The sequence below is a fragment of the Eublepharis macularius genome, chromosome 18, assembly GCF_028583425.1.
Source record: "Eublepharis macularius isolate TG4126 chromosome 18, MPM_Emac_v1.0, whole genome shotgun sequence".
Classification (NCBI taxonomy): Eukaryota; Metazoa; Chordata; class Lepidosauria; order Squamata; family Eublepharidae; genus Eublepharis; species Eublepharis macularius.
In genome coordinates this window covers 16973432-16999982 of record NC_072807.1, presented here as the reverse complement: position 1 = coordinate 16999982, position 26551 = coordinate 16973432, and the positions used below count along the sequence as shown (strand labels likewise).

Below are 26551 nucleotides of genomic sequence, written 5' to 3'. Positions count from 1 at the left end.
TGCTGTTGGAAGCAGAATGTTAACCTAAATGGGCCTTTGGCCTGACCCAGTAAAACAATACTCACTTTAAAGTACCTTAACCTAGCTTTTCCCACCACCCTCCTCCATTCTCACAGGAGAAAGGATGTCAAATGCTTCCCACTTCGGCTCAGAACAAGGCAATTCATCGAAGGCTGCAATTTCCTTTTGCAGTCAACGGATGCCACCATGTGGCTATCGGAGCCACTGCACACAGGACTGAGCTGGCATGGTGTTAATGGACAATAGACATGGGGAAAATTGAGCTCTCAGGGCCAAGCTACAAGTGACGCCTGACACAGGTTGGACACTTGTCAGCTTCCCTCAATTTTTGATGGGAAATGTAGGCGTCCTGGTTTTACAGCTTGGCTCTCCATGACAGCTGCAAGACCAGGATGCCTACATTTCCCATCAAAACTTGAGGGAAGCTGACAAGTGTCCAACCTGTGTCAGGCATCACTTGTAGCTTGGCTCACAGAGTTGCATTGATAGGCCTTTGCAGATAGGCCTGCCGACTTTCAGGCGGGACCTGGAGCTCTCCTGCTCACTCTTCAGACTACGGAGATCAGCCTCCCTGGACAAAATGGTAGTTTCAGAGGATAGAAATACATCCCGGCAGCGACTAGGGGCCCATCAATTTTTTTTTGCTGAAGCACATCCCCACATAATTTGCAACTAATTGATTATCTTATATAATCTCTATTAATAAGATAATTATCTGCTTCCCTATTGAAGTAAAACAAATTGTCTCTTATATTAAAACAATTATTCATAAATTATATATTATTAATAATAAATAATAAAAATGTTATTCACTTCAAAATATGACAGTATTGAACAATTACACCCCCAAAATGTGCTTTCCTGGAGAGTTCTACTCACGTAATAAAAATATTTTTAAAATTGTGAATAGAATACTTCAGGAGAGCCTCAAAATGTATATAGGGCTACATACTGCGGTCTAGTACCTACTGTATTAGGGTCAGACTGTCAGCTGTAGTGTGGCGAAAGACTGAAGTGCCGGAAGGGGCCCAAACTACTTGGAAGCCTAGGAGTCTGGCCATAGGTTAATGCGGCCCTGGCACTATGATCCCGCGTGTGTGTGTGTGATGATGCCACTTCCTGAAGAGATGTCATTGCTTCGGCCGCAGGTGTGCCCCTGCGCTTCGCTGGGGCCAGTTTTAGCCTCAAATTAGCCTTGCATGACATGCAGGAGATAAGATCTAAGGTGGTACTGAATGAGGCTGTTTCGTAACTCCTGGGATAGTTTGGCATACTGTATTGTTTTAATTAATTTTAGTAACCTATACAAACTGTGATAAGGGATTTAATTGTTTATTAGTCAATGTTTGGTGAATTATGATGGCCTATGGCTATAGACAATAAACTCTTTTGACTATTGACATGCAAGAGCATACTCATGGCCAAATTACTGAGGAGCAGAAGACAAAAAGGCTGGAAAATGGCCTCCATTGTGACTCTCTAGGAATTTCCCTCATGTCTCTTCCAGGTGATGTTATGAGAATGTCTCTATGGTTTACCACAGTGATCATGGGAAATTCCCACAACATCACCTGGAAGTGCTGCGATGTTGTCCCTGAACGCCACCCTCCTCAGGTGCCACACTCAAAATCTCGCAGCATTTGCTGATGAGGCAGTGCTTGCAGTTCCACATATGAAACGTGCATACCGTCATTTCTGATGATCACACACACCTAGACTTTTGCTGTGTTGCACACATACTGGGAAGTCAGACACTGGGTGAAGCTTCGAAGCATCTGCACATTTAGCAAACTAAATAAGGCCATGTCTTCATCTATGGGCAGATTTAAACAGCAGACTATGAACATCAGCCTGAAGATCTTCAGATCACAGAGATCAAGTCTTCTGGAGGAAATGGCAGCTCTGGAGGATGGACTTTGTGGTATACCATAGTCTAGGAGAAACGGATGTCCTAGAGTGACATCACATCCCCACTCTTCTCTCTACCCTCCCCAAACTTCACCCTCCCAAGGCACCCCGTCCACATCTCCAGGAATTTCAATGAAGTGCATTGATCAGCCCTACTAAATCTGTAGCTAATGGCAACAAATCTCAAGTGTCAGGTTGGTTGACATTTATTGCAAGTTCGTTGCTTGACATGAATTTCAAAGTGGGGAAATGCAGTCAATTGGGGTAGCACAAGGAATCGCAGAACAAGACAACAGACCAAAACTGACAATCAAAACATTCAGGTACCTGGATGAAGATAACACTATTGAATACATTTGTTCTGTACAGGTTATGCTATAGCCACAGAGGCCTATGGGAAACATGAATGTCAGCTGCTATTTATACACAAAGGTTAAGTGCAGTCAGGGGAATGGGAATTTGGGGGTCTGGATGTGGAAGCAGCCTTGTCCACTTTTCTAGGAGCGGACAAGCAATATGGCTTTTTGACATCATTAAAGTGGAGAGGAAGGAAGCAGCTCAGGGTTTAGTTCATTGAGTGGAGAGAAGAGAATACAGTCCATGCAATTCCCAGAATATTCCTATCAGGCGATTTTCAACCAAGTCTCTGTATGCCTGATGGCTTGTATCAGCGCAAGAGACAGTTTTTTGTATGGCTGCTCCTTGCAGATGGCTCATTTTCCTGCTATATTTTTAATGAGATCATCTCACAGAAGGAAATCCTCAACAGCCAATCTTCTGCCAACTTCCAGAGAACCACTTTTCTGTCCAGAGTCAAAGGACTGCATCCAGCATCAAAGGACTGTGTCCAGAGTCAAAGGACTGTGTCCCTGTTGGAACAGATGTTCATCAAAGTGGACAGATGTGCCTGGAATCTCTTCTTCAACACTTCCATGGCCCCATTGGCAAAAATTCAGAGCAGAGCAGCTCAAATATCTTTTGAGTTACCAACACATATCCAAGCCATCTTGGTGCCACCCGCCAATGGTGCTAATATTTCATGTCCTCTGTGTTCCCACATAATAAAAGCGGTTTGTTCTATCCTTGCCTCCTGATAATGCAACCAAGCACGGACTGTATCGAGAGTGAGCAAGTCTAAGATGCGTCACCAAGAGCCCAACGATAGCCAAGAGTTCCTGGGTTTTTCAGACTCGAAAATGTTCCTTTCCCTTGGCTGACAATGTGGTTTCATTTTATAAAGTACGATGACTTTTGTTGGGTCTCCAAAGGTCACTTGAAATGGCTACTCCCCAAACTGTGTGATATAGTGCTCCAGTTAAGACCCAAATCTGTCAGCAATTCAAACATTTTCATTAATTAATATGGCTGTAATGCTGGTAAATTAATTCCTGCAGCGTCCATATTCTACATTTGATTCAAAATCAACACCCCCCCTCCTCTATTTACATTGTAGAATGTGTACATATTTGGTTTCTGAAATCATTTGATATCCACAGAATGAAACTAGTTAGATCAAGGGGAGAAAAAACTTTCTCCCATCAGAAAAAACATCCGAAAACATTGCATTTGAAATACTGTCATGTGCAAAAAGTTTGTGTTTTAAGTAAAATGCTGCTTCAACAGATGTCATTTTGAGCAGTCTGAACATTTCTATAAACGAGTGAATGAAAATGAAATGGAAACTTAATTCCTAATAGTGTTCTTAACTAAAAAAATTAAGCAAATGTGGGTCAAGATTTCCCAGAAGTGAATAGCTTCTTCCAAGTGCCCTGATATTTTTTGAAAAATGGAAGTCCAATCTATAGTAGAGTCATAGTGTCCTTTCCTGGGAAGAAAAGCAGACTGTGTCAGTCAGGAGTCTTGGTGTCAGTCCTCAAAATGGAAGCCTAATCTCTGGCAAATGTCTAGTCAATGGCTGATCATTGCTCCAAAGGGTTGTGTTACCCTTGAACACAGATGATTGATGAACGTTCTCTAGTCCCGGCCACTGTTGATATGAGCTTGGTTTCTCATTTGGCTAATTTCCCAGAAAGCTACGGGAATGTGGAGACAAGCCAAACTCCAGAAGGAGGTGTTCTTCCCTGCCTCGCTGCTTAAAACGCACATAAATACCCAGGCGTGGGGAATCACAAGCATTGCTCGATCTCAGTTAATGCCTTAGATGTTCACACGCATTCAGCAGCAAGACGGGGCTCCGTTCCATTAGGAGTGATAGCTTCGAAGCAATGAGCAAAGCTCTGGCGTGTGTTTTTGTGTGTGGAGGCGGGTGAGATGGACTCCATCAACACAGCTCAACAGTCCTATAACTAAGGGTGTAACGTTGTTATGGTGGGCTGCCTCTCCCTCTCCCATCACCAACTGAAAATATGAGGTATTGGCAGAGGACATATTGGTGGAAAATATTCGACTTTCTTCTTATAACTCTTCCCTTTTGCTTTTGTCATGTCGCTTCCTCCTCAAGCCGCTCACATCAGGACCTGGTCACGTGTCTCTGGAAGTCGTAGGGCCAGGAGACCTCCTCCAACCAGAGCAGAGGAGGCCAGAAGAATGGGGACCACTTTGGTTATCCCCACAAAGGAAGCAAAGATCGAGTTCCCCAGGATGGCCCCAAACTTGCAAATCCCATTCAAGATGCCAAAGGCTGTGGCTCTGTGGAGGTGCAAAGAAAATTTGAGGGAAATTAGAGGTCAAAGGTCAACACTGGGCACAGCTGTTAATCTGAAAATAATTAGAAAATCTATGTATTGTCGAAGGCTTTCACGGCCGGAGAACGATGGTTGTTGGGGGGTTTTCCGGGCTGTATTGCCGTGGTCTTGGCATTGTAGTTCCTGACGGACAACACTTCCAACTACTTTGTCAGACTGCACAGGGAAGCCATTGAAATTCACAAGCATAAGCAAAACTTCAACAGGAAAGAAGAAACCTTAAGAATGAACAGAGCATGGGCTCCAGTTCTGAAAAACACCAGGCCAACAAAACACTCCACACCCGACAATAGCCCTGCAGAGAAGATTAGCACATCAAGCACCAATCCATATGCAAAAGAACCTCCTCAGGATACAGTGAAGCCTCCCGCCATTAGCATTCCACACCCTGGGAAACTCTTACAGAATGACTCAGCTCAACCCCACCCCTCCTGAGTAGATACAAATGACCTACATCTTTTCCACACTGTGACACTGAGAGATCTCTGTCTTTTGGTGCGACACCTCTGAAGATGCCAGCCACAGCTGCTGGCGAAACGTCAGGAACTACAATGCCAAGACCACGGCAATACAGCCCGGAAAACCCCCAACAACCCAATTAGAAAATCTGTTTGAAAATTGACATACACCAGAATATAAATAAAATTAATGACTACTTACAGAAATACATGAATAGAAAAAATACATGAGACCTGGATAACATCATACAAAAATAGCCACCATTTAAAAAGATGGTGGTCTAATGAATAACATATATGACAGCTGTTAGCAGTGCATTTTGAATTATCCTCTTCAGATAAAGAAATGTTATTATCTTCAGAAGTGTGGAGCTTGCTTTTTTTCCTCACATAAAACCACATTCCTGAAGATAAGAATAACATTTCTTTATCTGAAGAAGATAATTCAAAACTTGCTACTAGTAACCGTCATAGATGTTATTCATTAGAGATCCAACTTTTAAAATTGTGGCTATTTATTTATGATTTTATTCAGGTCTCGTGTATTTTTTCTATTCATGTAATTTTGCAAATAGTCATTGACTTTATTTATATTCTGGTATGTGTTTGTGTATTTTCAAATAGATTTTGTAATTATTTTTCGTTATTTGTGGGTGTCAGGTTTTTCCCTTTAATATGGTTATACTTCGTATTGGTTGTTTTAGAGGGTTGCCTTTTTCTTTTTCTTTTTCTTTAGTTAATCTGAAAAGGCCAATATTTCAGCTCTGGAACTGACCCCCCCTCCCAAAATCCCCATTCCCCATCTCCTATAGAGGCCACTGAAAGAGTCACCATTAGAGGTGGGCATGAACTGAGAAAATACCGAACCATGCAGTTCATTGTCCGTTGCATTTCACGAACCACAAACCACGAACTTTCGTGAACTTGCCCCAGTTCGCAAACCAGTTCATTTGGTTTGTGAAAAAGTCACTTCCAGGGAAGCAGAAGGTCTGCAGAAAGCCCCTCCCTGCCGTTGCCTAGGAAACTGATTGATCGGTGCCAGGATGTCTGCGGTGATGAATCGAAAAACGAAACAAATGAACCAGTCTAAAGTTCGTGGCGGTTCATCTGAAATGGGCTCTAACGAACCACCAGTTTGCGAACCATGAACCATCCTGGTTTGTGACGAACTTTGGTTCATATTTCGGTTCGTGCTCATCTCTAGTCACCATTTATCTGTGGAGTATCATCACATCTGAATACAATCTGCCCTCCCCAAATCTTCATTCCCCATCCCCTATAGAGGCCAATGGGAAGAGTCACCGTTTATTCGTGGGGTACAGTTCCACAGTAATGACATCCAAGGCATTCCAAGCAGCAATGCTGGTACCACAGAAGAGACACTGCCAGCCAATCATGGCTGATTCACTATTGCCAAAGAACAGGAAGAAGCAGCACACTGCAGATAAGAGCATGGAACCCCCTGCAAACAGAGGGAGAAAGAGGAGGAACGTGAGTCTGAGATCCAGCTCAGAAGTACAGCAATGATACCTATACAGAGTACAGAAGGAAGACTGTGCGCTTCGATGTTTGAACACTCCCTTCAAGAATAGAAAGCCAGCATGCTGTAATGTAGAGAGGTTATAATCTCTGCTCAGCTATGAAGTTTTCTACCTGACATTGAGGCAGTTACCAACTCTCACCCTAACTTATCTCACAAGGTGTTTGTGAAGAAACAATTATAGCAGTGAAGGCTTTCAGTTTAGAAAAGAATGCCTAAAGTTGGGCACAATAGACGTTAATACATTAACACTGCAATCCAAAGAAGAATATTCCAGTCTAACCTCATTAGTAACTCTTTCTGGATTGCACTGTAAGTCAAGACCATGGCCGTTTCCAGACAGCTTACCTGCCTCCGGAACGTCGCGCCATCTTGCGGGGAAAACGCGAAATATCGCGTTTTCTCGCACAAGTTTTGCGCGACGTCACGCAAAACTCGCGTGAGAAAACACGATATTTCGCATTTTCCCCGCAAGATGGCGCGACGTTTCGGAGGCAGGTAAGCTGTCTGGAAACGGCCCATAAGTGTTTGGCTAATTTTTCCTCTTATTGGGAAGATACCGTCAATTGCAGGAAACATTTTTTAAAATTTGTTTTATTCGAAATGTTTATTAGCCACCTTTCCTCCTTGAGGCGCTCAAGGCAGTTTACAATATAAACAAAACAAACAAAACGTAGGTGATGGTTATGTTACGATATACTAGGGGCATACACTTCAAAATTGTTTTAATTTTGTACTAGCATATCAGGAAGGGCATGATAATAGTTTCCCTTAAATATCGAGAGTATTGTTATCATATTGGAAAGTTGTGTTGGGGAAAAATCGATTAAATTAATATTGGATGTCCATCAATTATTTCCTAGAAAAATAATCAAGTCCTTTCTGCAGTTACAAAGCAAGATTAAAATGATAACTTTTGAAGAGCCTGCCCTGCCCTCCTCAGAAGCAGCAGGAATGGGAAGGGGGTAGCATGGCCCAGCTAGACCAGTGTGCATCGGCCCTTGAAATGGCCTTAACACTATAAAGGGCACATGTGCTGGGTGATGGAATAGCATGTCTTGGACACTGGAGGGCGCTGCATGTCTCTTTCTGTGTATGTGTAACTCTTGATAGTAAGCTGCTTCTCTTTGTCTAAGGCAGGAATGCCTCCTGACTCCTCCTCTGTCTCTGGGTCTCTTGGGAGATTTCTTCTTCTTGCCTCATGGCCTTCCAAAGGGGAAGGATGTATTTCACAGAGTTCCTGTCATGAAGGCCTCATCCACAGACCCACTTGCAGCCTTGCTACCAGACTATCAGGCCATGGCATTTATAGGGAAAGTGACTCTTTAGACTCTTTCTACTCCAAGATATTGCCATGAATGAAATCTACCTCAATACACTGCAAGTTCTATCTTTTTACAATTTGATTGCCTGAGGATTAATTACTCCAAGTTGGGGGAAACGCTTCAAAGTAATTCTGCTACCAAATGAAATATAACTATTTCTAATATCGTGGACCAGCTGGGGCACACTCCCTCCTCTCTTCAACCAGGCTGCAGAAGAGAGAGGCTTCCCAACGTGACTCTGCATATTCCTGATATTTATCAGGAGTGAAATTTCGAGTTCAGGAAATATTAGAAGGACCTGTCACACTATTGGATATTGCCGAACCAATTCAAGACTGGCAATATTGGGCATTTTATTGGGTCAGCAGTATCCAAATGCACAGCCCGTTATGTACAGCTTTTGGGGGACTCAGATCCATGAAGAGATCAATAGGATTCGTGTTTTTTACAAAACGGATAGAAGGAGGCTTGAGAAAGCACAGAGAAGCCACCAGCAAAACATGGGACGACTAATAAAAAATGAGGAAGCTCGGGAAAAAAAACTGCTGCAGTTCAGCACCCAGGAGAAACTTAGTGCGAAAAGGCCAGTAGTGGCGGTGATTGGCTTCAATGGCTTGAAAAGGGCAACTTTGTCAAGGGTAGGCCTAGAGCTACAAGCCACGATGGCTAAATGAAACCTTCATACCTACAGTCACCAGGCCTCTGAGTGCCAGTTGCTGCACAGCCCACACACATGAAGCTGCCTTATACCGAATCAGGCCTTATACCAAACCAGGCCTTATACCGAATCAGGCCTTATACCGAATCAGATCATCATGATCAGTATTGTCTACTCAGACTGGCAGCAGTTCTCTAGGGTCTCAGGTGGAGGTCTTTCCCATCACTTACTACCTGATCCTTCACTGGTGATGCTGATAATTGAACCTGGGAACTTCTGCATGCCAAGCAGATGCTCTTCCACTGACTCAAAGCTCAATGCAGCAAGACTCTTGAGTCTGTACTTTGCTTCCTTGAGGCTTCTGGTTGGCCGCTGGAAACAGGATGCCAGACCTCTGGTCTAATCCAGCAGCATCATTGTGACACGCAATCCCCCGCCCTGATCCTGTATTCTGCAGTCACACAGACCCCATTCCATTTCTTCTCCGCATCACCAGCTTCCTCTCTGCTCTCCCGTTATCTAGATGCAACTTCTACCCACTCACCGATCATCTTGATCCTCCCCACTTTGTCCATCAGCAATGCCGAGATGATGTTCCCGGGCAGCACGGAGAGGCTGCCCAGGAAGCTGACCAGGTAGATGAGAAAGTCATTGTCTTGCTCAAAATCCAGATGGCAGCCCTGCTTCTGATACTGGAAGGAGGTGTTGGCAAATTTGCAGTCGATGAATTTATGCTCGTAGAGGTCTGAGGGGGGGGAAAGAGACAGTTGATAGATTATGTTATAAAGCTTTCCCTCAGTATATCTCCTTGGGTATATCTGTGCTACAACAACACATTGACTTTGTGACTACTTTAACTGTTATGGCTTCCCCCAAAGAATCTTGGAAATTATAGTTTGATGAGGGAATCGACAACGATATCCTAAACATATAGAATTAGAGTTCCCAAGATTCTCAGGGGCATGGGAATCATTCAACTTTTTTGCTTGTACTGTAGATAGTGATCCTCTGTGTGGTACCATATGTGTCACGGTGTCAACGGACGTGTTTCTTGGTGTCCACTTGCTTCATTCTCAAAGCAAGAAGTCACTCCTGGCTTCCCTCCACCTCATTGGAGCAGGGAGTGCTTCAGCAGGCACCCATCATAAGATGACACTGTAGGATGATAATATTTTGTAACTGCTGCACCCCATTGTAGCCATGGTGTGTGTGTGTAGTGGTTAGAGCATCGGTCTAGGATCTGGAAGACCTGGGGTATTCTCCTCACTCTTCCATGGAAGCATGCTGGGTGACTTGGGACCAGTCACACACTCTCTGCCTAACCCTAACAACAGGGTTGTCATGAAGATAAAATGGAGGAGACAATGATTTAAGCCACATAGATATAATTTCCAGAGAACTAAATCCTGAAGAATGACAACTCCAGAATTTCACACTTACAAAATGTTTAGCTGGAGTGTGTGCGCGCCATCAAGTCACAACCAACTTACAGCAACCCTGTAAGGCTTACAAGGCAAGAGGCATTCAGAGGGGTTGGCCATCACTTGCCTGGCCTTCCTTGGAGGTCTCCCATCCAATTACTGACCAGGGCCAACCCTGCTTAGCTTCTGAGATCTAACGAGATCAGGCTACTTGGATCATCCAGGTCAGGGCAGGTACATGTACAATGTCTCCCACAAGAAAATGATTGACCAGGGACGAGTACCAGGAAATGAAGACTGTCTCTGGGATAGAGACACCACAGGCACTTATGTTCCTCAGTATTACGAATCAACAGCTTCACATTAAGACAAAATCTATCAGGTCTCCAGCTTCTTCTCTCCCTCCCATATCAGCGTCACCAACTCCACAAGCGAAAACAGACACACGTTGTGCAAAAATACATACACTCTTCCGACCTACCTGTATTATAAAAGACAGTGGAAATGAAGGTACACTCTTTGAAGAAGGTCTCACTGGACGTCACATCTTCAAAATAGCACTCCTCAAACAGGGAATCCTCAAATGTCACATCTCTGAATTTCATTTTAATGAATCTGCAACATAAGAAGGACTTTGCCATCATCATCCTTTTGAAGGACACTTATTTTTTTTCCCTATAACAGAGGAGGGACCATGGCTCAGTGGAAGGGGCATGGCTCAGAGCCAGAACATCTGTGTTGCGTGCAGAAGGTTCCAAGTTCAACCCCCGGCATCTCCAGTTAAAAAGTTCAGGTAGTGAGTGATGGCAAAGACCTTGGCCTAAGACCCTGGAGAGTCCACTGACCTGACAATCCAATGATCTGATTCACGGTAAGGCAATATGTGATTGGACTTAGGATGGGTGACAGGGGTATATCCAAGATGCAATGTTTGCAAATGAAAAGTAGCCTCTTGCTTCTAAGAGCAGAGTCCCATTGCCTTACTGCTCACATCATCACAGTAACTATTGCACCGTAGCACTGCTTTGTAAAAGGTCTATTGCACAACAGGTCACATGGACAGAGCACTCTTAATGTAGAACCAATAACTATTAAAGGCAATGGGAAAGAACTTCTTGATGGCATCTCAGTCATGAACTTCTCCTCAAGAGAAGTTTATCCAACCAATTCCATTATTTCTTTTAAAAAGAATATTGAAAACGTTATATTTCTATATGGGGAGGGGCCATGGGTCAGTGGCAGAGCTTCTACTTGGCATAAAGAAGAACCCAGGTCCAACCCACAGCATCTCCAGTTGAAAGGATCGTTTAACAGGTGATATGAAAGACATCTCCAGCTGAAAGGGTCATGGAGAAGGTTAAAAGGACCAGGCAGCAGGGGATGTGAAAGGCCTCTGCCTGAGACCCTGAAGAGCAGCTGCCAGTCTGAGTAGACAATACTGACCTTGCTGGACCAAGGATCTGATTCAGTAGAAGGCAGCTTTTTGTGTTTGTGCGTGGTATATCAATGCTGCAGGGAAGGGTGACCTGAACGTCTTAGAAACTGATTTATTAGCTGCTACTAGATGTGGTAGGTGGCCCCGTGGCACAGAGTGGTAAGCGGCAGTACTGCAGCCCAAGCTCTGCTCACGACCTGAGTTCAATCCTGGCGGAAGCCGGGTTCAGGTAGTCGGCTCAAGGTTGACTCAGCCTTCCATCCTTCTGAGGTCAGTAAAACGAGTACCCAGTTTCCTGGGGCAAAAGTGTAGATGACTGAGGAAGGCAATGGCAAACCACCCCGTAAAAAGTCTGCCAAGAAAACGTCGTGATGCGACATCCCCCCATGGGTCAGTAATGACTCGGTGCTTGCACAGGGGACTACCTTTACCTTTACCTTTACTAGATGTGGTGTATTTTGTTCCGGCTTTTAGAACACTGTAATTTCTGTATTAATGGTACTGAAGCAATTATCAGTATTTTATTGTTTAGATTGTCTCGATGCAGTAAAAACAGAAGTATGAATAAAATAAATAAATGGACCCCATAAATGACTGGTGTTTTCATGCTTTTAAAAATTGCCCTGATTCCTCCCTCCCTCCCTCCCTCCCTCCCTCCCTCCCTCCCTCCCTCCAGGATATATTTCTATTACATCAAACCATACACATACTCTGCAAATATTTAGCCTTTAGGCTAAAACACACACATAAGAAAAGAAATCAGTTAAAAGCCAAGATTTGCTAGGGCAATGCTCTGAGCCAAAGAACAATAAATGAGCCGTGGATGTTTGCCTGAATGGCAGCTGAAAGAGATGATATATTTTAACTGCTCGTAATGTATTGCCACGAAGACTGGCCCCAGGTTTGGGCACCTGAGAGTTCAGTCCGATCTACAGTTCTGGAGTCAGCGTGCTCGGTTGCTGCTGCATCTCCTGTTATTGTAGCACACGCTACCCTCAGTGCTGTCCAAAAACATGGTCACCATGTTGCCTGAACAGGGGAATGTGTGCATTTTGCATGTGTAACTTCTCTTTTCATGGGTTCTATGGGGCTTTGGAAGCAATTTTCACAAAATTTTAAGAAGTAACTTTTTTTTCTTTTAAACTTTTTAATAATAATACAACTTAAAAAAAAATTAACTCTTAAGTGCAACCATACAAAAAACTCCAAATCAACAATGTCCTTGAAAAGGCAAACAGTTCAACATTCAAGAAGTGATGATGAGTCCTCTCTCATCCATTCGAAGCAACTGTACCCCAGGCTTCTGTCTTCTTCTTGGGGAATTATAGCCCTTATTCAAGGTGATAAGAGCTTATAATTTATTAAGCTCCCCAGCAAACAGCCTCCTCCTCAGCAGCCTGCCTCTAGCTTCTGACTCCACCCCACGGGGCGAAACCAATTAACCTCACAAGGGTTACACATGCATGGGCTGCTTTGGTACTCATGAATGGATGAGAACTTTATAAAGTCCAGTGGTGAGTTCGCAAACTGTGTTTGGGTTTTGGAATATTAGAAAACAGTATGAGAACAGCAATGTAGGAGGAATAATGTGCCCTTTTCACAAAGCCACTAGATGTCAGTATATCCACAGAGGGAAGGGGAAACACATGAGGGTTCTCGGAGCATGGAACTGGATTTTATCAGCAAATAGGATTCTTTTCATTTAAGTCTGGTTTTCTCTCCTACACTGGGTTTATAGTCGCTTTGCAATGTAAAGAAGACAATAGTAGCACTCGAAAAGGCTACTTTTTATTATCTTGCATAGATTTGAATATTATATTGAAATGCCAAAGACTATAAAGCCCTTTCCAGACATTACATCCATGGTTACTGGAAGCCTGGCAACTGTGCATATCAGCAGTATGAACTGCCTGTGATACTACCAATATGCATTATGTTGTCTGAACGGGAGAATATGTGTATTTTGCATGTGCATACAGCTTTGGTAGATGCAAAGCAGAACTCCGAAAAATCAAGTGGTCAGCTCACAAATATTGAGGCTGTACACACAAGTTGAATATACACATCTCCCCTGTTCAAATTAGACAACACGGCAAACATTTTTATCAGAAGGATCTATGTGTGGTTACTGACTTCTCAGTACCTGCGGCGGGCATAACATCTGCATTTCATGGGCCTTTGGCTGCCCTGTTGACAATGTTTTTTTCTCTGAAGCCACATGCATGTGGTGTGTTTATGAGATTTTAAATGATAACCGACTAAGCTCCCTTTATATTGCAGAGAGGCAGAGTAGAAACCATTTAAATAAGTAAATAATGATGTGAGAAAAAGGTAACATTGATTCGTAATGTTACACTGGGACTATTTGTATAAGCAAAGTAACATATAACCTGGTTGCTTACTGTCCTCCAGCAATCTGGAGCAAGTTCTAGCATTCCAAAAAGCACGCTGTGAAGGGAAAGCAACTGCCACAAATGACAGCCAAGCTACAAGTGATGCCTTTCACAGGTTGGACACTTGTCAGCTTACCTCAAGTTTTGATGGGAAATGTAGGCGTCCTGGTTTTACAGCTTGGCTCTCCATGACAGCTGCAAGACCAGGATGCCTACATTTCCCATCAAAACTTGAGGTAAGCTGACAGGTGTCCAACCTGTGTAAGGCGTCACTTGTAGCTTGGCTCTGAGATTAGTACGTGACCAGCAGCTATAAGCCACCGTAAGCATATTTGGGTATCAACTCAAAGTTTCATGAAAAGGTGCAGTTGGGCAGAAGCAGGGCTTTTTTTCAGCTGGAACATGGTGGAATGGAGTTCCGGAACCTCTTGAAAATGGTCACATGGCTGGTGGCCCCGCCCCCTGATCTCCAGACAGAGCGGAGTTGAGATTGACCTCCGTGGAGGGCAATGTCAACTCCCCTCTGTCTGGAGATCAGGGGGCGGGGCCACCAGCCATGTGACCGTTTTCTCCGAGGGCAACCCACGGAGTTCCACCACCTCTTTTCCCAGAAAAAAAGCCCTGGGCGGAAGCACTCACTTGTCGTTGAAGTACGTCCCATTCTTGTGCAGTTGGTTCTCCAGGGTGAAGTTGAAGGTGAAGTGCTTCACTTCTTCATGATGGAAGATTTTCTCACGTGACTTGTATGCCTGTTCCTGGTAATACCGTATCATGTCCGGGAACCAGACAATAAGGCCATAGTAACTGCAGGAGGAATAGAAGAAGGTGCACTGGTGTGGGGAGGTATTTCTGGTCCTTCCTGAGATGTCTAGAAAGTCTTTCCTAACTTCTGACCAAGAAATGGAAGCTGGTTAAGCTGCATCCTGCTGCTACACTTCTCAAAGTCTTGTAAAATTGGCTTCCGTCAGAGCTAATTCGGTGATACGGTACAGCTGCAGCCAAATTTCACCCCAAGCAAAATTTCAATGTTAGTTTGGAGGTCATTGTTCAGACAAAATATCTGAGGAATTCCAATAGAAGCAAAGCAAGACTCGGATAATGCTAATGAGAAGGGCTTTTTTTCTGGGAAAAGAGGTGGTGGAACTCAGCGGGTTGCTCTCGAAGAAAATGGTGACATGGCTGGTGGCCCCGCCCCCTGATCTCCAGGCAGAGGGGAGTTGAGATTGCCCTCCGCGCCATGCGGCACGGAGGGCAATCTCAACTCCCCTCTGTCTGGAGATCAGGGGGTGGGGCCACCAGCCATGTGACCGTTTTCAAGAGGTTCCGGAACTCCGTCCCCCTGCATTCCTGCTGAAAAAAAGCCCTGCTAGTGAGAGTCTCTCGTCACCCTGAATTGCCCATTCCCAAAATAAAAGTTTGGCGGTTGCCACTCATATCACAAGGAAGCATCTGCTTTCAAGGGAAGTAAAAACAGAAGTTTTGAGAAGACCAACAAATTTACTCAGGGAAGACATCCCTACGGTAGGGAGACTGTAACAGAATAAAGGGTGTTCACCCATTCTGAAACAGATCAGGCCTACATACACTTTGCACCATCGAGCAAAGTGCTGCTCACCTATACAAATACCAGGGCTAATTTCGAGGGGGAACGCGCTGGAACGCAGTTCCGGCAGTTCCCCAGAGGTCACATGTCAGGTGGCCCCGCCCACCTGACTTGGCCATTTGGGGCCCGTTTCAGCCTGGATTGGGGCCGAAACAGCCCGGATCGGGCCTCTGACGGGTGGTAGATCACTCTCCCACTCAGCAGTGGCCTGATCCTGACCATTTTGGGCCCCTTTTTGGCTATTTTCAGCCCTTTTGCCATTTTGGGCCCAATTTCAGCCCTGAGTGGCCAGGATTTGGCCCAAAACAGCCAGGATAAGTGATGGCAGGGGGTGTGGCATATGCTAATGAGTTATGCTAATGAGTTGTGCTAATGAGTTCCTCCAGCTCTTTTTCTACGAAATGACCCCTGACAAATACTTTCACCTACCATTGCTTGACAATGCCCATCGATGCCATTCCAGGCAGGCAATGAAAACCACAAGGCATGTATGGTGTCCCACAAGGTTGTGAGAGCCAGTTTGGTATAGTGGTTAAGAGCGGCAGGACTCTAATCTGGAGAGCCAGGTTTGATTCCCCACCTCAGCTTGAAGCCAGCTGGGTGACCTTGGCTCAGTCACAACTCTCTCAGAGCTCTCTCAGCTACACTCACCTTACAGGGTGATTTTTGAGGGGATAATAACAACACTGCTGTGAGTGGGCATTAAGTTGTCCTAAAGGGCGATGTATAAATTAAATGTTATTATTATTATTTTATTATTAAGATGCTACTGGGCTGCATTACATGCCTGGTGGCTGCAAGATTGCTTCAACATCTTTTGTCACCCCTGACAAGGGACACCCTCCCCCTCCTGGGCATGCACTTCTGCCATCCATTTCAAGTGAAGCCCCGTACTTAGATCCAACTGGTGGTCCCCGGGATGTTGGTGTGAACTGGCTCAGAAGTTGTTCCAATCTGTTGTAGACATATCAAGGTGGAAAGTTCAGATAACTACAGATTCTTGGGACATCTTACGCACATACCTTAAGGCCATGGTAAACCACACAATGGCCAGGAACAGGGTGTTCATTCTGTACTGGCCCGTCAAACAATAGAGCACGTTGTCCAAAACCTGGAAAAGCCCACAAGATCCTAAGATTGACTTTGGACACAGTTTATGGCTCTCAAGAGCATCCCTCGTTTAAGGAACAAAGGGTTCATTTGTGGAAATGGGAAATAATCTCTGATGGGTGTTTTCATTCAGAGGCACAGCAAAAGTAGACTTTTGGTCTTTAAAAATATTAAACGTACATCCCTCTTTATCATATTCATTTGAAAGAGATTAAGAACATAAAACCATTTTATAATAATCTATATCATTAAACTTAGTTCAGGCTGATTCACACGTTACAGAGTTCACAGGCTGCGTCTAAGTTCCCTACTTTATTTTTATCACTCATGGGGAATCTGCACTGCCCATGAGTGCAGATTCCAATTCATTTCATGGCCATATTGTATGGCTTTCGCCTCCCCCACCACATGCCATGACATGATTCACAGCGGTAAATTAAAGGACACAGTAGCAATGCTTAGAGCATATAATATACAAAGGCTTAATAATGATATATGAGTGACACACAATACCCAACACAGTTCACAAAACTCCAAAAGTTCCAAGTAAATGGAAACTCTTGCATAAGTCTCTGGGTGATTCCGCACACGTTGGATAATGCACTTCCAATCCTCTTTAGAGATCATTTGGAACTGAATTTTTCATGTGTGAAACAAAAAAATCCACTTCAAAACGATCGCTAAAGTGCATTGAAAGTGCATTATCCAACGTGTGCGGAATCAGCCAAGGAATGGATTCCGGAAAAAAAGGTAAGCAAGGAAACAGCTCCCTGAACATCACACTGGACTCCTGTTTCGGTGTTGCTTTTTCAAGAGTGTTGACAACCAGCAAACATAATCATAATTTAATTTCCAAGACAAAACAGTCAGAACGCAGTTCTCTTTTCTCTTCCAGTATGGGTTACCCAGATACTCATGAGCAACACCGAAACAGGAGTCCAGCGCGACCTGTTGAGTTGTTGATAGCTGGGTCCTTTCTACAGCATGGAAAGCATCTCCTCAGGATTCACATTCAGGGAGCTGTTTCCTTGCTCCCCTGTTTTTTGGAATCCATTCAGAGACTTACGGAAGAGTTTCCATTTACTTTGAACTTTTGGAGTTTTGTGAACTGTGTTGGGTATTGTTGTGTGTCACTCATATATTAAGCCTTTGTATATTGTATGCTCTAAGAATTGGTACTGTGTCCTTTACTTTACCGCTGTGGGTTTTTGTTCCTCTGCCTTGTTGTACTACACGGTGCCCTTTCTGTTGTGCATGACATGATTCACAACATGGGCCCCATATCACAAAATTGCCTCAGAGGGTGCTATTTGCCCCACTGGGGAAAGTCACGGGTATCATTTTAACAACACCTCATCTTACGCCAGTTCCCAAGTTATCTTGTGCTTCCTTCAATCAATCAATCAATCAATCAATCAATCAATCAATCAATCAATCAATCAATCAATCAATCAATCAATCAATCTTTATTAAAAATGATCCTAGACCAGCATAAAACATAACAACAGTCATAAAATTCAGGAGCTCAAAGTAAAAATTATTATAATACATGAGACTAGAAATACCATGTCAGCTTTTCATCAGTTATTTTTATACCTTCCTTAACTGGCGAATTTTATACGCTGCCACGAAAAACTTGCACTGCACACTGTAACCTTTGAGTTTTCGTCCATTAATAACATTTTGGTATACACTAATGCCGAACGACCAGGGTACCTTCTAATTATAGGGAAGATAAACTTGTTGCTGATTTCTTGGTAAAAGAGGCAGATAAATCTAGTATTGAGACTTAGGTGGTAAGCAAATGTATTTAAATTTCATCAATAGGTGGTGAGATGAATAATCAACTAAAAATCTTTAAAAAGTTCACATCCTCAAACCCAAATGTTTTGTTTCTTGATAAATCAATAGGGTGGTCCAAGTACTCTACTAAGATGTAGTTTGGGAAGGGTGTAGTACCGTGCATAAAATGGTCATGGTGGATATATAATCTCAGATCGAGATGAGGAGGGGGGCATTTATGATCCCTTATTCCATACCTGCTTGAAGGTTGTTGTGGCTCTGACGAATGACCGCTGGTACCACGTCCCAGTTGAGCTCTGGATTTCAATAAACTCATCTATCTGCTTTGGAGTTTTTATATTGGCTACCTGAAAGAAACCATAAACAGGCCTAAGTTTTCAGCTGAGCTCTTGACACTATCAAATATAATACTATTTCTAGTTCAATTTGTTTGTCTCTGTTTTGATCTTTCTTCTCTCTTGTGCAACGTGAAACCATTGTTGTGCCCCTTTCAGACATTATATCTGTGCATACCAGGAACCTTCAACCAAACGTATCAGCATGTGCTACTCTATATACGGGGGCCGTTTCCACACGGCTTACCTTATTCTGCAAAATAGTGAAATCTCGCGCGAAATCTCACGAGAAGACGCTGTTATCACACAAGAAGACACAATAACAGCGTCTTCTCACGAGATTTCGCTATTTTGCAGAATAAGGTAAGCCATGTGGAAATGGCCATGATCACCATGTTGTCTGAACACGGGGAATGCGCGTGTTTTGCTTGAGCCTGTAAAGCTCCAAACGTAGCCCTTCTGTGGTTGGTTTCCACATACTGAATCTGTGTGTGCATGCATGCAAAATACAGATGTTCCCCCACGTTCAGACAACATGGCAACCACACATATTGGGAGAATCTCCTTGTAGTTCCTGGGCTCCTTTTGAACATACCCTTCTCTGCTCCGTAAACCTAAGAGCAGGAACCTGAGTGAGTACCCGCCTCCTGATCTGTAACCCAAAAGGAACCTTGCTCCTCTGAATCCTAGTCCAGCACTCTACACCACACTGCCTGTCTTCCTAGGCATCTATTTAGGCAGCAAAATGTGCTTACCGTGAACACCCTCTCTGGCTCCCCTCTGGCCCTCATGTTGGTGTCATGGATTTGCTTGAGGATCATCCAGGCCTCGTCGTGCTTGCCTATCTAGAAAGACCAAAGCAAACGATGCCAGAAAGAATGTAGCCATTGTGGTTCCAAAGCGTTAGGTATAATGACTAAAATGTCTTGTGTTGAATACATAAAATGGGTTCAAAAGCATTCCAGTCAAAACTAAACAGGGGAAATAAATACCTGGGCCATCCCAGTGATTTGATACTGCGCTGGGTTACATTTTATGCTGGTCAAGGACCGTTTATAATAAAGACTGAATTGTGGATTGGACACAAACCAAATTAGCTGGCAACAGCCAATCATGTTTTACATCCTCGAAGAGACATTGATCAACTTTATTTGCCGAAAAGTAATGGTGGCCAAGGATTGTTACAAACAGGGCTTTTTTTCTGGGAAAAGAGGTGGTGGAACTCAGGACTGCCCAATGACGTCACTTTGGGTCAGCTGGAACAAGGGTGGAGTTTTTTAAAGTTTAAATCGCCCTCAGCAAAAATGGTCACATGGCCGGTGGCCCCACCCCCTGATCTCCAGACAGAGGGGAGTTTAGATTGGCCAACACAGATCTGTCTGGAGATCAGGGGGCGGGGCCACCAGCCAAGTGACCATTTTCTAGAGGTGCTGGAACTCCGTTCCCCCGCGTTCCCGCTGGAAAGAAGCCCTGGTTACAAATAAAACAAGCAATAAAAGAAGAAAAAAGGTTGCTGAATGATTACATTAAGAGCAAGAAAGAGAAGACACTGGCCGACATCTAAAGAGAAAGAATAACAAAAGATGAATATAGGAAAGAAATGTTGAAAAATGGTATGGAGGCATAGGAATGAAAGCCACTGCATGGCCAATATACGAAGAATATTGATGATAAAAGTTGGTAAGAATAACAACTGGAAATGGCTAATGAAAAGGGTATTGAAAAAAGAGGCAGAAGGACTTATATTAGCAGTACAAGAACAGACATTAAGAAAAACTATATGAAAGCAAAAATGGAAAAAACACAAATGACAGCAAGTGTAGATTATGTAACGAGGCAGATAAAATGGTCGACCATCTTGTTGGCAGGTGCAATAAGATAATGCAAACTGACTATAAGAAGCACAACAAAGTTGCCGCAATGCTTCATTGGAATTTATGACTGTGAAATACTGGTGGAACATAATTCTGAGAAAGTTGTTGAAAATGAGAAAGTTAAGCTCTTGCGGGATTTCAAAATCCAAATGGATAAGAAACTAGAACTTAATATTCCATATATTACTGTGGTTGAAAGTAAGAAGGTCAAACTGATCGATGCGGCAATCCCAAGTGATAGTAGAAAGGGAAAGAGTCTTAAAAGATAACAAAATACCAATATCTAAGAGTTGGAGTTCAGCTTCTCTGAGCGAAACGCACAATGGTTATTCCAGTAATGATAGGAGTGCGAGGTGCGATTCTAAAAAGACTAACTAAAGACCTAGGCGATATTGCAATAGATAGGATAACAACTGGCCAATTGCAAATAGCCGCACTAGAAACATGTCACATACTAAAGTGATACCTCACTGACTCCTAGATTCTTGGATAAAATCCAAGACAGTGAAGGACCAAAAATTCCAGCCCGAACATCCGGTGGATTGTGGAAAACAGAGATAAAAAAAATAAACAAACCCAGGAACTTCTGTTTTTATCCCCCTTGATTTATACTCTAGTACCCATTCAAACTGAAGAGTGTCCTTTTCAGTTTTCTGGCAATCCTTCTTACCTCTAGCAAAAACCGTGGACTTTCGGGCATAAATTTCAATGCCACGAGAGAGGCTATGCAAGGCAGAGAGCAAACAACCACAAAGACCCTCCAGCTGTGGAAGTGGTAGTTGGTCCCCATGCTGAAACCCCAACCTGCAAACAGAAAGAGTGCGTGAGCAGGGCGGTCCCCATTATTCTCCTGGGGGGGGGGCAGAGAATCTCAGGGCCAAGCTACAAGTGACGAATGACACTTGAACGGCAAGTGGATTGAGTGGAGGGCAAGTGAACAGGGAGAAATACACTTGCTGTTCAAGTGTCATTCGTCATGTGTAGCTTGGCCCTCAGTCCCTTCCGACTTTCTCAGTGCTTTGTCTACCATGCACTACCTTTCTATTCTTGGAAGCCATACACCACCTTGAGCAAAGCCGATTTGCGAAGGTGCCTTTTACATGCCCCTTTTCTGTGCCCAAATAAAGGTGAAAGTCTCCTGCAGTGACAACATAAAACTCCAGCATGGCCAAAACTCATTTTCAGATCACAGCGATGAAGAATAAAATGAAATTAAAAAAATAAACGACTGGAGCTGCCTTATTGAGTTATCAAGGCCAGCAGCAGCTCTTCAGGGTCTACGGAAGAGTTTTACATAACCTCTTTTTAACCGGGAATGCTGGAGATTAAACTAGGAATGGTCTATGTAGAAGACAGATGCTCAACCACCCAGCCACAGCCCCTCCCTAAATAAAGCTGCCTTATACTGGGTCAGAGCACAGGTCCATCCAGCTCCATATTGTTGCCTTTGTGGCAATGAAGTCATGAAGATGACAAAAGGTCTTACAGTCTCTCTACACAAGCAACTTTATTTTAGCATAAGCTTTTGAGAACCACCGCTCTCTTCGTCAGATGCCTCTTCATCTGTCTCTGATGAAGAAAGCTGTGGTTCTCGAAAGCTTATGCTATAATACAGTTGGTTAGTCTTAAAGGTGCTACTGGACTCTTTACTATTTTGCGACTACAGACTAACACAGCTAACTTATATTCATGTGTACTCTGTCTCCCTAGCAGTGCGTGTGTATCCACAATAGGAGAAGATCTTTCATTTGAGCGTCCCTGTGTAAGATGTCTTGTGTAGAGAGACTCAGGGCCAAGCTACACATGACAAATGACACTTGAACGGCAAGTGGATTGAGTGGAGGGCAAGTGAACAGGGAGAAATACACTTTCCGTTCATTCGTCACTTGTAGCTTGGTCAAGTTAGGTCCTTTACCTAGAGATTCCAGAAAGACTGGATCTGGTACCTCAATGAATGCAAAAGAGGCGCTCGGTCACTGACTCACAGTCTCTCTCTGTCTCTCTATTTGACAAGAGGAGCTTAACTCTGGAAAGCTTAGACCCTGGATATCTGGTTGATCCTTAAGGTTGTACTGGATTCAAATTTTGCTCTTCCACTCCCTAACCACAGAAATGGCTCTTTAGAAGCCACAACTCTGTACAAAGGTGGAAAGCGACCTCAGGAACAGAAATTAGCTTTCGTTTTTAAACAGAACAAGTTTTGAGCCCTTTTGATTGTGAAGATCGACTTGAAAGTCTGTGGCACAACAGAAGCCAGGGTGCAACTGCTGGTGGGAAGAACCCTGAATAGTATAGCAAGAATTATCCAAAAGATGCACATTTATACATAATGCAGAAGTCTGCTTGTTCTCAGTGCAAAAATGACCAAACATTGAAGACATTTGGGTGAATTATAATTCTTCCCAGAGCAGACCAGTCAGGCTAACAATGGATTTTTGCCTGTGCAAATTCAGATGACTTTGGAGGATACAAGGGCTCGTGGGGCATGGAGGACTGCCAACTAGTATTTTACCAGTCCAATCTGTAAAACCAGTATGGGGAGGTTAATACTTACAGAACATCAAGAACATCAGATCCCACCAGACTCCGCCTACAACTTGCCAGGCTCCACCCCAACTCATATATTCTCCACCCACAATCCTCCCACATGCCCCACCCCGATCCATGCTACCCAGGGGTCATGTCATAGAAAAAGAGCTGGAGGAATAACATATAGCATAACATATTAGCATATCTCATTAGCATATGCCACACCCTTGCCATCACCGGAAGTGTGTCATTAGCGTGGCTGATTTGCATATGCCACACCCCCTGACATCACCTATCCTGGCTGTTTTGGACCCAATCCTGGCCATTCAGGGCCAAAATTGGGCCCAAAATGGCAAAAAGGGGCTGAAAACGGCTGAAAAGGGGCCCAAAATGGTCAGAATTGGGCCGCTGCTAAGTGGGAGAGTGATCCACCACCCGTCAGAGGCCCAATCCGGACCGTTTTCACCCCAATCCAGGCTGAAAGAGGCCCAAAATGGCCAAGAGTCAGGTGGGCAGGCCCACCTGACATGTGACCTCTTTGGGGAACTGCTAGAACTGCGTTCCCGCTCATGTTCCCCCTCAAAATGAGCCCTGGCGCTATCCCAATTCAGACTAGTCTTGCTCTGCTTCCCGGTACTACCTGGAAGGGTGTGTGTGTGTATTTTAAAATCAAAATGGCTCCAGAGAAGGGGTCTGCAAGCAGCCAGTTACCATAATGTGGAATGATGCTCCAGGCCATGACAGAGGCATAAAGACCACCGATCATCCAAAACATGCAGAGCCAGCTGAGGTGCTCCCCTCTTTTCTCACGGGATAGGAATTCAGAAAAATAGGCAAACACAATAGGGAGCGTGCCCCCGATTCTAAGGAAGCAAAAAAGAAACAAGATGAATCGAACACTCCACAAACTCCTCCTGCCAACATTAAATCTGTACACATTAGCCAGGTTTCCATTTTGAACAACGAATTCCAAGAATTCCATAGAACAGGATACCAGAGGTGGAATTCAGCATCCAGAGAACCCAATGTTTCACTCCCAAAAGGAAACAAGTGACCAGTCCTCATGCCTGTAAGGGTAAGCTTGGGCACATCTGGACGACGCCTGAGGAAAACTCAGAAGCCAGAGGGGGTTAATAAGCATATCCAATCGGGGAAAGGTCTGTTATCTGCAGCTTTCAGGAGTCTCTTCTACATCTATTGAATTTGCATTTTTAAAATCTGGCTGCAGAAGTTTTTTGGGTTTTTTTCAGAGCATAGAACTGGGATTCCCTTGGTGCAGTCTGGAGTCACTTTTGAACAACCTAGGAGTGGAAATGTATTTAAATAAATGTATTTAAATTAATGTATTTAAATGTATGTAATGTATTTAATGTATTTAAATAAATGTATTTAAATTAAATAAATTCCATCGCTCAAAATGACACATGCGGTCACAATATTGCATTCCAGTGCAGTAACCATTCATACTTCGAATTTAGCAAAACTCAGGTTTGGGAAGCAACATTCAGAAACTTAACACAAAATCCAAACGATTAATTGTAACATTGACGTTCCATTCAATTTGGTGACATTTGCTCTGCGCACTTGTCATTTCAAATTCAACTTTGTTTCTCGCTTTGGTTTTGAAGCTGAACTGAGAAACAGGACTGAATTTCGGTTAGGTGGGGCTCCGAGTTTGCAGCATAACAGGGGCTGAAGTGTGCCTTGAAGCCAGCGTCAAGGACATATCCATCATGCTACGCTCCTTGAGGTGGGGAGGCTCCACGCAGCACTGTCCCCCACCCCTGGCTATATATGCACCATGAGATCGACCTGAAAACGGCATTTCCTGAATCCTGATGCTACTACAGCTGAAAGCTGCACTGGAATTCCAGAAGCATTCCCACCATTCAGAAAATGCAGCTCCGTTCCTGCCTAGATGCAGACTTGCCATTTGTCTGTCTGCGGTGGGTAAACCCCCAACCCTCATCCCCCCACCCTCAAGAAATTGAGGATCAGGAGAAAAAATGGCCTCCATAGTGGTGCTCTAGGAATTTCCCCATTTCTTTATGGTCTTGACCATAGAGATTGTGGGGAAATTCCTAGAGCATCCCCAAGAAGTGACATCACATACTCCCCCAATGCCTCCTTCCCCAGGCAGAGCCCTCAACATCTCCCTGTATTTGCCAAGGTGACCCTACCCAGATGTCAAAACTTGCCTCAAGTCCCCTTAATTAACAGAGCCCAGGCCGTTCCCCCAGGAGAGCGCCATACCCACCCGAAACCAGAGATAAGGCGGCAGAAGAGGAAGAATCCGTATCCCTGTACAAATGAGGAGAGGAACGCAAAGGCAGCATTGATGGAGAGAGAGAGGATGAGGCAGTGCTTCCGGCCCAGTTTGTCTGCCAGGCCACCCCATAAGACAGCCCCCAGCATCATGCCCAAGTAGACAATCAGTCCTGCAGGAGAGATGGAGACAGAAGAGGGGGAGTTTAGAAGCAAGTTTCAGAGGGGCCACCATCTTAGGTCTGTTGTAGTGAAACTAAACAGTAGCCCCGGATCACCTTAGGAACTAGCAAGACGTATTTTAGCATAAGCTCAGGGCCAAGCTACACATGACGAATGACACTTGAACGGCAAGTGGATTGAGTGGAGGGCAAGTGAACAGGGAGAAATACACTTGCCGTTCAAGTGTCATTTGTCATGTGTAGCTTGGCCCTCAGACTCAAAGATTCTACATTTTCTTAGCCTTTCAGGGGACTGCTGTTCATTCCAGTAGCAGATAGGAAAACCACCAATGCTGGAAAAGCATACGTGAAGATGCATGCCCCTCAGCCCAAAACTATGTATTCAGGCAGCCTTAATTGCTTTTTCCTTATGTCCTGAGGTGCTGATGGCAAGATCAGCTTTGAGTGGTCACAGCTTCCATCCACAGCCTCTCTGGTTAAAAATGGATCTCAAAGGCCACAGATTGGAAGGATCCAGAGGAGTTAGCCATGTTAGTCTGTGGTAGCAAAATCAAAAAGAGTCCAGTAGCACCTTTAAGTTGGTTAGTCTTAAAGATTGGAAGGAGGCACTGCCAGTTGGAAGAGGTGATATCAAAGACGACAAACGAGTGGCCAGTGTGGTATAGTGGTTAGAGTGACAGATGAGAATCTGGGAGGCCCAGTTTGTATGCCCACTCTGTTGGGTGAGCTTGGGCCACTCTCAGCCTAACCTACCCGACTGGGTTGTTGTGAAGATAAAATGGAGAGGAGAACAATGTAAGCTGCTTTGGAACCCCGTTGGGGAGAAAGGAGGTAAACAAATTAAATAAATAAACTTGATACACAAGTGTGATTTTTAATTTCTCTCTGTCTTCCTTGTAGGAACTAAAAGCTAGTAATTCCCTTCTTTTGAAACATTATGGAGATGGTAAATTCTACAAGCAATGCTGGCCTGACCCCAGACTGAT

At 44.1% G+C, this 26551-nt stretch overlaps 1 protein-coding gene across 2 annotated transcripts in view; it reads right to left on the bottom strand.

Moving 5' to 3' along the window:
* Positions 1 to 2119: 2119 nt before the first annotated feature.
* The window catches only part of SV2B (synaptic vesicle glycoprotein 2B), a 37699-nt gene continuing 13267 nt past the window's right edge, over positions 2120 to 26551 (bottom strand). Inside the window, exons 2-12 of one of the 2 annotated variants that reach the window (XM_055002621.1) lie at positions 25376 to 25556; positions 23830 to 23981; positions 21260 to 21393; positions 19471 to 19560; positions 18617 to 18727; positions 16490 to 16578; positions 14504 to 14668; positions 10518 to 10651; positions 9160 to 9360; positions 6395 to 6554; positions 2120 to 4578 (exon numbers count right to left, since the gene is read on the bottom strand). In XM_055002621.1, the coding sequence (XP_054858596.1) occupies positions 4395 to 4578; positions 6395 to 6554; positions 9160 to 9360; positions 10518 to 10651; positions 14504 to 14668; positions 16490 to 16578; positions 18617 to 18727; positions 19471 to 19560; positions 21260 to 21393; positions 23830 to 23981; positions 25376 to 25556 (1601 nt within the window). In that variant the 3' untranslated portion in view covers positions 2120 to 4394. The remainder of the gene's footprint in view (positions 4579 to 6394; positions 6555 to 9159; positions 9361 to 10517; positions 10652 to 14503; positions 14669 to 16489; positions 16579 to 18616; positions 18728 to 19470; positions 19561 to 21259; positions 21394 to 23829; positions 23982 to 25375; positions 25557 to 26551) is intronic. The other variant, XM_055002622.1, reaches the window with a different exon arrangement.